The 10,497-nt window shown below is 44.9% G+C and overlaps 1 protein-coding gene across 2 annotated transcripts in view; it reads left to right on the top strand.

The window, feature by feature from the left end:
* The first annotated feature begins 2,146 nt into the window (after positions 1–2,146).
* Positions 2,147–10,497, top strand: part of cmip (c-Maf inducing protein) — a 59,995-nt gene continuing 51,644 nt past the window's right edge. The window contains exons 1-2 of one of the 2 annotated variants that reach the window (XM_026172486.1): positions 2,147–2,916; positions 8,584–9,920. In XM_026172486.1, the coding sequence (XP_026028271.1) occupies positions 9,597–9,920 (324 nt within the window). In that variant the 5' untranslated portion in view covers positions 2,147–2,916; positions 8,584–9,596. Of the gene's footprint in view, positions 2,917–8,466; positions 9,921–10,497 lie in introns of those variants that run through there. The other variant, XM_026172487.1, reaches the window with a different exon arrangement.

Raw genomic sequence — 10,497 nt, 5'->3', positions numbered from 1 at the left:
TGAAGCCGGACCTCTCGATGGAGGTTGCGGTGCCCATATCTAGATGTTCAGTTACCATTTATTTGCTCTCCATGTTACAAAAGTCTTCAGAGTCTGGGGGGAACGCTCTAGTCGCCTTCGTTAACACCTCTACACGTTTTTCTAATAATAAATTGTCAAACACAAGAGTTGATTGTTTCAATATGACAGTGATTCCAAGGGCCTAAATATTACATTTCGATAATGATCAACTATATGTAACAGTTGGCTAAAAATAGTTATTGGCTCAACAATAACGGATTAAATATCGAAATAATTTGCTACAAACTAATAAATAATGCATAAATATTCTGTCAATTCAAAGGGTTTACGTGTGAGGACGTCATAAAAATCACATTAAAAGGATTTAAACAGCCACAGATGAACAACCACACAGGGCACATTACATCGTGACATTATTTAACTAAATCTAAGCCAAAAAGCAGAAGCAGTGTGTGAAATCCTAAAGACGCCGTGATTCAGCAGCTTCTAGAACCACCTTTATGTCCCACCGCAACACCTCCGTCCGGTTGAGGTCTGGACTTTGATTGAATCTGCTTTCTGTGGCTGTAAAACAAGACCAAATCTTTATATGTAGAATTTTTGGACTTCAAATTGTGAAAAGTGAGAATGAAAATTTCCAAGAGAGACCTGCACAAAGGTTACAACAACTACGACACATACGAAGTAAAAAACAAATACAATATTCCACACAGACAAGTGAGCAACAGCAGATCATTAAGAGCTACATTTCTGACAATGTCAGCTCTTTCTGTAGATTATTCCAGATTAAACGGGAATAATGCCTTTTTTCTCCGCTCTGTCCTGATTCTCAGGACGATCCTTTGTATGACGCTGTGAGAGCGAACGCTCTATTGGTTGTGGCTTTTGCACATATAAACACACAAATAAGAGGAAACCAGCACAGGCAGAGTCTGACCTCACAACCCAGGTCACTGCTGATGTCTTTCCTCCTTGGTATTGCGTTAACAGACCAGCAAACTGCCAAAGTTTGCACACTTGCAGATGATCAGTTAATCGAGTGCATCTGACTCTCAGTACCAGGCTGCTCAACCGCTTATTTCCCATGGAAGCAGTGAGGGTGCATCTAGTGTTTCACACGCTGCTTCTGCCTCAGGGTTTATTTTCGGTGAAAGAAACAACGACTCATTGTCACAACGTCGTGTATTGTAGTTTATCAGAGTTGGATTCATCAAATTTTAGGACCCGATAAGGAGCAAATGACTTTTATCTCCTGATATTTAAAACTTAAGAAGTGATAGAGGGTGTGCTTTCTCGTTACCATGACTAATTGCAAAATCGCTAAAAGAAATGGCAGGAAATGTGCAAACCTAAACACAGCTGGTGCAACAGGCTGTGAGGCACACAGACGAATATGAAGCAACAACTACAATGAAACGGTTTGTGTTTTGTGCTGTAAACGGATTGTTGACATCAGTGGTGTTAAAGAAAGAACGCGGGTTTATTTCTGTTGTGGCCGCGTTTCTGCCTGTATAGACGTGAGGAAAGACGGAGCTGACAGAGGTTTTTAAACCGTCTGATTTTCATCATCTGACACATTTGTTTTGTTTTTTCACACTATCTGAAATTCATAAAAAGGCCATAATTGGACAGAAAGCTCTGATATGACAGCCCAGCTGTAACATTCCAGGGTGTCTTAACATTTAAAGTAAGTCATATGGTTTCCAAGCTGCTCCGTGTACGAAACAGCACTTGCTCTCGTGTGTTCGCACCTCATGACTGTCTTTGTTGTGATGTGCTGGAAAACATAAGGGAAAATAATGGCCGTCTAACCTGAAAATAACCAAAGCTGTGTTGTGAAAGAAAGAGGGAGTCTTGTTTCACTTTGTACTTTTGTAACTGGTGCATGAGGAAGTTTTGTAAGATGTTTCCCATGAGTGTCGTTCATTTACGTCAGAGGAATTAAAACTGTTGGTGGTCAAGCTGTATGTTTTTGTCTCATTTGCTTCTCTATTTCATTTCAGCCTCCAGAGAGAGCGACATGCTTAGTCACTTTCCTGCTGCTCATTTTGTATCGTGCAAAGAGATGCTGAAAGCTCCTTAATAACACCTTTTATTGCTTAGGTTGACTGCATTGCTCAATAGCACATTCGGAGTATTTGCATTGGTATTATAAGGCTGGTGTTTTTTCCTGTTCTGCGTCCGATCTGTGCCTGACCAGGTTTTCTTACTCGAGATGTACGCGATGCACTAAAGTTCATTTCTAAAACACAGACGTGTGCGACGTGCTCGAATTTGCACAAAGTTGTCCGCATTCCGTTCGTGAGAGTTCTCAGTACAAACAAGCACCAAGGAGGACGGGAGGGTGAATTATGCCTGTAAATGTGCTGATTCAGCTGAGAAATGCTGGGAAATATTATTTGAAAGCAGCACAGAGAATCTGCAGAGCCTCGCTGCTTTGCTTACCAGCATTCTGTTCAGTTGCTACTCGGGGAAGCTCTCTGTCGGCAGCTTCGCTCAGAATCGCAGCCAAAGAGCGGAAGGTCTCATAATGTGGATGCTGCACCAAGAGCTGAGCATGAAAGCGAAGCTGTTGATTTACTGCTTGACCGATGGCCACGAGCTGTGATTAATGACCGAAGAAGATCGTGGGTAAAAGTGTTGGAAATGAGCTCAAAGTAGGCCCGCTACATCTGACCGCGATGCCTTCACGGGCACCTACAAGGTGAGCTGTTTCAGGCATGTCCACCTGGGAGGAGACCCCTGGGTAGACCAGGACACACTGGGGGGCTCGTGCCTCTTGGGGATGGCCTGGTGTCCCCCAAGAAGAGCTGGAGGAAGTGGCTGAGGAGAGGCAGGTTTGGTATCTCTGCTTAGACTGCTGCCTCCACAACTTACACCTGGATGCTAATGAAGGTAGAAGTTGATGCACAAAAATATGCAGGAAATGACATGTATGAGCTCAGAGCCTCTGTTTAATGTGCTTCAGCAAAACCTACACGCAACTGCATTTTATAGTAAACTCCCCAACTTTACATTGTTATTTATCTTCAGGCCACTGAATCTCAACTATTGGTACCTGCAGGGCTAGTTTAATTTAGGAGGGTAAAAATTACGTTTTCATTGTTTTGTTTTTACTTTTTCACAATCTGTAATAACTGTGAATTTCCAGAGAAATGGGATAGTCTTACACGGCCAAGCGAGTAACCTGATCTCAGCCCAGTAAGAACATCTTTGTCAGGCATTGGGGAAAAAACGATCCTGAATGCAGTGAGAGCACAGAATGGCTGTAATTCCTGAAACAGTTCATGCGATTTCAGTGGAAACGGTCGTCAGATATTATTTCAAGATTATTTTCATTATTGCCGAGACAAACTCCATCCTTGATGGAACTTGCATCATTTCTTTTGTATTTTGTTTGAATTGATTTGATATACCTTTATTAGTCCCACAAGGGGAAATTATTTCCAATAAGACTACAGTAGACTCTGCCTGTTATAACTCGTCTCCTGAACAACACTCACCGGAGGGCCCGAGGTGTTGCAACAGGATGAGCTTTCCTTTTGAGGCACTGTTGGCAGTATGGTAGGGGTGGGGTCTCTACAAGAAAGGTGAGATGACCCAGGGGAAGCATGTGTAAACCTCAGAGGTGATACTGAGGTAGGCGTTGTGGTTTGGGACCTTTGGGAAGAGATTTTAAGCTCCTGCTCTCTCTTTTAACAGCCTTTCTCCTTCATAAGGACTCACTCGCTGCTTTGTTAGGTACACCATGCAATTATCTAATCAGCCAATCACATGGCAACAACTCGTATTTCAAGATTAAACCTCCTATCAGAATAGAGAAGTAATCTCAGTGACTCTTAACCTGACATGATTGTTGGTGCTAGATGGGCTGAGTGGTTCAGAAACTGCTGATCTAATTAATCATGTGTAGAGTTACCTGAGAATAATCTGAGAAATATACAGTAAGCGATAATTCTGGGTGAAAACCCTGCAAAATGCCCACTCGGGGTATGAACAGACCCCACTATGGCCCAGTACAGGTGTGAAATCTGTTTAGTGTGGACAGCCCACACTAAACAGAGAGAGGCTCACAGTGAGGGCCCGTGGCGTACCCACAGTATGCCCACATTATAGATGTGAGCTGCCCTACATTTTACACAGGTACGGAGGCCCAGACAAGATAACCCACACACAGCACAACTGTGGTTCAGATTAGTGGGGATATTTTTTTGGCATGCTTTGGGCCCCTCAGAAATAAATGAGCATAATTTAAATGCAGCAGCATGCCTGAGTATTATTGCTCACCGTGTCAGTCCCTTTATGACCACACTGTACCCATCTTCTGATGGGTGCGTCCAGCACACAGCGTCTCAAAGCATCTCAAAACTGGTTTCTTGAACCAGTTCTCTGCACTCCAATGGCCTCCACAGTCACCAGATCTCAAACTAGCGCAGCGCCTTTGGGATGTGGTGGAACGTGAGATTCCTGTCGTGGATGTGCAGCCGACAAATCTACAGCAACTGTGTGATGTCAACACGGACCAGAATCTCTGAGGATTCACCACCTTGAATCTGTGCTGTGAAGAAGGGCGTCCAGCCCGGCACTAGCAATGTGTTCATAATAAAGTATCTGTGGAGTGCATGTTCCAATCCTAATAAGGTTTTCTCATGCCCAAACCTTTTTTTTGTTCCCTGTGTATATATGAAGATGTGATCCCCCTTTGAAGTGTTTGAGGGATGAAAAAATGGTTATTTCCCACATTTTTAGGACATCTAACATCTTTTTTTTCCAGGTACAGGCTTGCACAGCCTATAGCTTGTTCAGTAAAATCAAACTTATGTCGGCAGAGTTTAAACGCTCTCTGAACCTTTGCTCTCACTGACACTTACATGTTTGTAAAAACACAGAAGCGACTGGTGTCGCTTTGTCTGTAATAACTTTCTGTCTCTTTGTGGTTTTTTGTAGCTCCTTTTAGTATCTTTGTGTCTCTTTGTGGTCACATTGCATCTCTGTGGGGTCGTTTTCTCTTCTGTCTTTGTTGTTATTTTAACTTTATGTTTTTTACGTGTCTGTTTGCATCATATTGCATCTCGATAGGCTGATGTTTTCTCTTTAAATTCCATCTATTTGTATTTCTCAATGCTGAAACTGAGTTCTGTCACTGTCCAGTAACAAATGCGTAGTTACTCTTACTTTGGAGCCTCATGATGTCATTAAGTACACAGAACACAATCGGGCTTGGCACTCTCTATTTTTTATGCCTTTTTTCTCATCATTTTCATCAGTGATATGTTCAGGATGTTGAATGTAATACTTAAGAAAAACCACAGAGATCACACTTAATCAAAGGGAGATTACCCATGATGGATAAATATCGCCACCCCCTCATCACCTGTGCATTTGTCATTCAAATACATGTTTGTATTTCTGCTGATTTGTATGATGCACAGATAAACGGCCTCTGTGGGTAGAAGTTCTGCCATGAATGTGACTAAACAGGTAACAGAGCTGAAATGCACAGAGGGTTAGGAAAATCAGCCATTGCCTTAATGTAAAGCATCTACCTGGGAAGCATTTTTTATGACCCACCTGTGTATGTGAGTAAGTGGAAACATGAGTCACGGTGACTGTCAGCAGTGGCTGGGAAGGCATGACTCCGGGGCTCGTATTGTTCAACATCCGCTTGGATGAGACATCTATGACGGACATTAGCAAGTTGTGGCAAGTTGATCTTTGCGATCCAAAATAAACCTGTCGGGGTCCAAAGCTGCTCTGGTGGCTTTTTTGATGGACGAGAGTAAAACCAAAGATATACAATATCCTCTGACGGCTGCAGCATTCATTACATTCCTTCGGATGTGGACATAATCCTGTTGGTTAGTCATTCTGCTGGGGCAAAAATATATTTAGTATTTTCATGACTAAATACATTTTTGAATGATAAAAATCATTATTTACTAATTTTCAAATATTAATATATTAATGTAAACACAGTAAAATAGCAATAAAATGTTTGGGTTTTGTTCTTAAAAAATTATGTGGAAATTCCGAACACAAAGCTTCCGGGAAAGAAAATGCAGCTTTGGGAAGCTGAAATAGGCACAATGCTACTTAAACCCTATTGGCTGGCATTTGCAAAGTGTTTTTAGGATGATACCTTAAGGTATATCTTCTGTTTGACCTGTTAAAACAGGCAGTTTCTAGCATTTTTAGACAGGTCTCACGTGTTCACGGTTTTAGTCCCTAACCCCTGCGAATACCAGGGGTCAACTTTAATTTGAGAAAGTCTATTTATTCTAGGCTTCTCAAAAAAACTAAGGGAAAACTTGATAAACAACAATAACTGGAAGCTGTCTTTTTGCAAACAATCAAGATGGATGATTGGATGACTGAGAACCGACACAGACACATATGTGCACTGAAGAAGCAACAATAAAACAACATCCAACGAGTGATAGTTTTGCAAGTGCTCTCCACGTACCATTGCTCTCATCTTGTCCCACCTCACTCATGTTTCTCTAGTTTTACCTTTTTGTCTGTGTCTTTGTCATATCGTAGCCAGTAGACTTTTATAAGATCATGCAAAGTTTGCTATGTCTTGCAGAACAGCCTCATATGGAAATTTCAAGTTATTTTCCGCCATGTGATTCAGCTAATAACAGAAGGATTTCATCATTTGTGAAGCCATGCTGAAAATACTCAGCAATTTGTGCATTCATGACCTGGGAGGTTAGTTGTAACATTTGTAGCTGAGGGCTTTAGCTTCCAGGTAACAAGGAAATGACATAATTCACGTAGATTACTGATTGGCAGCGCTAAGTCAAAATTTCGAGTTATGGATACTTTTTTTTAGTGGAGGCAACAGGCTTCCAAAGCCTCAAGAGTCTGGGAGAGATAATGGGAGATGGGCCGTAGAAGGCCATCAACCCAGCAGCAGGACTGGTATCTGCTCCTTTGGGAGAGGAGGAGCAGCGAGACCGCTGCCACAGCCCTATAAAATGACCTTGAGTGGGCTACTTGGATGCAGGTTTCTGACCAAATTGTCAGAATAAGACTCCACGAGCACAGGATGACGTCCAAACGTCCAAATGCCAGTCACACAGCACATGTGACAGATGTTATGGCACCTATGTAAATGTACATGCTTTTTGTAGCAGTTGGGTTTTTCAGTTCTCCTTTGTGGTGGCTTGTCACATTCTTGCTGATGAGACTCTTCGTCTGTCTTCGTCTGTCTTGCATGCTTTTGAGGCTATGCACAGATTTTAGATGAGGTTTCGGTTCAGGGACTCTTAGGGCCACAGGAAAGCCTTCAGCTTGCACCTGCTGACATATATAAATTCCCCTCTTGCCCCTGCAGGCAGTCTTTTATCCGTCAAGCTCGGGTCCTACCGGAGGCCTGGGAGCTTGAGGGTCCTGCGCAGTATCTTAGCTGTTCCTAGAACAGAGATCTCGGATGTTGTTCCCGCGCTCCGATTACCACTGGGACCACTGTTACTTTCACCCTCCACATCTTCTCCAGCTTCTCGTTTCCCTTCTTTCTGATGTTGCTGTCATCTGGTATCGCTACATCTATCACTACGGCCATCTTTCTCTGCTTGTCTACCACCACTATGTACGGTTGGTTAGCCATCACCAGTTTCTCCGCTCGATCACTCGAGAATGACTTCCATGTCATGGCGTTCCATGTATGCCCTGCCTGCTAGCATCTTGCACCCTGCTGTTATGTATACTTATTTTATGTTATGGAGCTTGTGCTCAGAGCTTGTTCCTGTGCTGCCATGATTAGTCCCTCTGTGCTGTCTTTCAGTTCAACTTTGTTCAGCCACTGGTAGGATTTCTCAATTATTAGCCACTTTAGTCACTTCTTCTATCAGATATGCTGTGCTCCCCTTTCTCAGGTTGCTGCTGCCTGAGGTATTCACTAAGCACACTATCAGTTGTGGCCATCTTCCAGATGTAGGCTACTCATGGATCTGTTGTTTCCTCCTGGACAGCGGCTCTGACACTCACTAGTCCTCAGCCACCTTTCTTCCACGTAGCACACAGTTTCAGGGTGCTGGATCTGGGGAGAAAGCCCCCATGTCAGTCAGAGTCAGTGGCTCCTATCTCCTCCTTTGGTCAGCTTATTATCCCAGCAGGGTACCTGATCACCGGCAGGGCTTAGGTGTTCATTGCCCAGATCTTGTTCTTCCCATGCAGCTGACTCTTCAGGACTTATCTGACCCTCTGCAGGTGTTTGGTGGTTGCAGCTTTCATAGCAGCCTCTTCATGATACTGATTCATTTTTGCAAAAGATTCAGGTTCAACACATACTGGAATATAATGCAGTGAAGCTCTCAGGCTTTATGTTCTGCTTTCAAATAATCATTCCCAGCTGCTGTCATATTATCATAACTGCTGAGTCTATACACTTAAAGGGATCATTTACTTTTCTGTCCGATCTGGTTTCAGAATTGATAACAAATGATATCCAACATATAGGCCTGTAAATACAAATTTCTTCATTTTATGTACATAATGTATATTACTTTAAAAAAAATCAATCCCTTTCCTTTCTGTTCCCCATTTCTGTTCACAAAGTTGTCTCTGAGAGCCACAGAAAACGAACCTCTGCCTTTGCAAATGGCAGATGCATCTAATCTGGCTGTGGGGGCAGATTTCGATCAGCAGCTCGGAGCTGTGTAAACTGCCCGTCGCCTGCACGCATCAGCCCGCCAGCGATCGTCTTTTCCTTCCCTGGAAAGTGACGACGCTGCATCATTTCCTCAGAACTGGGAAAAGAAAATGAGGATTCGCCTGAAGTCGCTGCGCCCTCCTCCATTTTTCTGCGCGCACGGGGGAGGAGGGTGAGCGAAGCTCGAGCGTGCGCCCTCGGCAGACACTCAAGCGCAAAAGACACACGGCTCATCCGCTCACCTCCCCATTGACGTCAGTCCGGTGTCACATGAACGAGCGAGGACCAATCGGCTCGGCGCTGCCGGAGAGTGCTGGCTGCTTTACACCAAGATAGGGGGAAAAGACTGAATAAAAGGAAACCGTGCCAGTTAGCTTGTAATGACCACAAAATCCCACGGAGGAGCCCACGGTCGCCGCCATTGGATACTCGTCCCGTTTCCTCGTGAATCCCGCACGTTTCTCGCTGTGGATTATTGCGTTTGGAGCCAGGGCGGACGGAATGGATAAGGCCATGGCCCTAACATATTGAGTAGCTCGTTGGTGGCGGTGGTGGAGGGGGAGGCGAGACGCGCACCGTGGAGACAATTTATGGGGCATTGTGCGGGGAGGAAAATGGTGGATTATTTGCAGTGTGTCACGAAAATCTCCCCACATCTGGATCTCCTGCCTTGAGACACTGATCGGTGGCGTTTCTGCGCCTGTCTACAGTAACCGAGGTCGTGTTGTAGCAGTTGGTTGGTAGGTAGGTACCCCCCTCACCCCCCACCCCCAAGCTCGATCTGAACGACCTCATTTTTAAAAAAAAAATTATTATTATTAATATTGGTTTTTTACATATTCATGTCGGATTGTCGTGTCGTGGCGACGCGCTCACTCTCCCCTCCTTGAGAGCAGAAACTGTTGGATTACAGACAACTATGGATTTCACCAGCGGCGGCGGCGTTGAAGGCAGCGAGCCGCACAACAATCAGTTCTACCAGTGCGAGGAGAACAAGCCTCTGCTGGCGGACATGTCGGAGAGCAATAACAACACGAAGCTGGGCGCGGGGCCGTGCAAGAGGTCCCTGCATCACTGCAGCAGCAGCGGGATGCGATACAAGCTGCTCCATGAGGGGGACATCCAGGTGTGCGTGGTCAAACACCCCCGCACCTTCCTCAGCAAGATCCTCACCTCCAAGTTCCTGCGGAGATGGGAGCCGCATCACCTCACGCTCGCGGACAGCAGCCTGACTTCGGCCACGGTAAGGAACCTTCCGGCTCTCTCTCACACACACACACACACACACACACACACACACACACACACACACACACACACACACACACACACACACACACACACACACACACACACACACACACACTTTCCTCATAATATGCTGCGTTTCACATTCCAGTTTTGCTGTTTGCCTTTTCGTGTCTGAACGCGCACCCAGATTAAGCACAGTCTGCTGTTGACGCAGTTGGAAGAAGGCAGCCTGTCACTGCTTTCCCTCCTGCTCCTAATCTGGAACCCCTCCCCGCCACGCCTCCATCACTTCTCCTCACCTTCCCGGGACCCTGCCGGCTTCCCAGGTGCCTCTCTCTCGCTTTGAGCTCGTCCTTTGACTCCGGGAGGGGTTGTTGCGTTTGGGTTTTAAATATTAACAGCTAAGATCTTCTTCCTTTAATGTGTTGGAATAAAAGCCATCTGTGGGGGAGGGGGGTTTAGGCTTTAGGTGTGTAACATGAAACCAGCTGAAGGTCTACTCCAGCAACCTGACCAAACAAAGCGCTGCTGCTTCCTGCCTGTCAGAGGGAGGCCAAGAGAAAGAGGAT

Source organism: Astatotilapia calliptera, chromosome 7 (assembly GCF_900246225.1).
Source record: "Astatotilapia calliptera chromosome 7, fAstCal1.2, whole genome shotgun sequence".
NCBI lineage: Eukaryota > Metazoa > Chordata > Actinopteri > Cichliformes > Cichlidae > Astatotilapia > Astatotilapia calliptera.
Note: the sequence above shows the minus strand (reverse complement) of the source record. Positions and strands in the feature narration are given on the sequence as shown.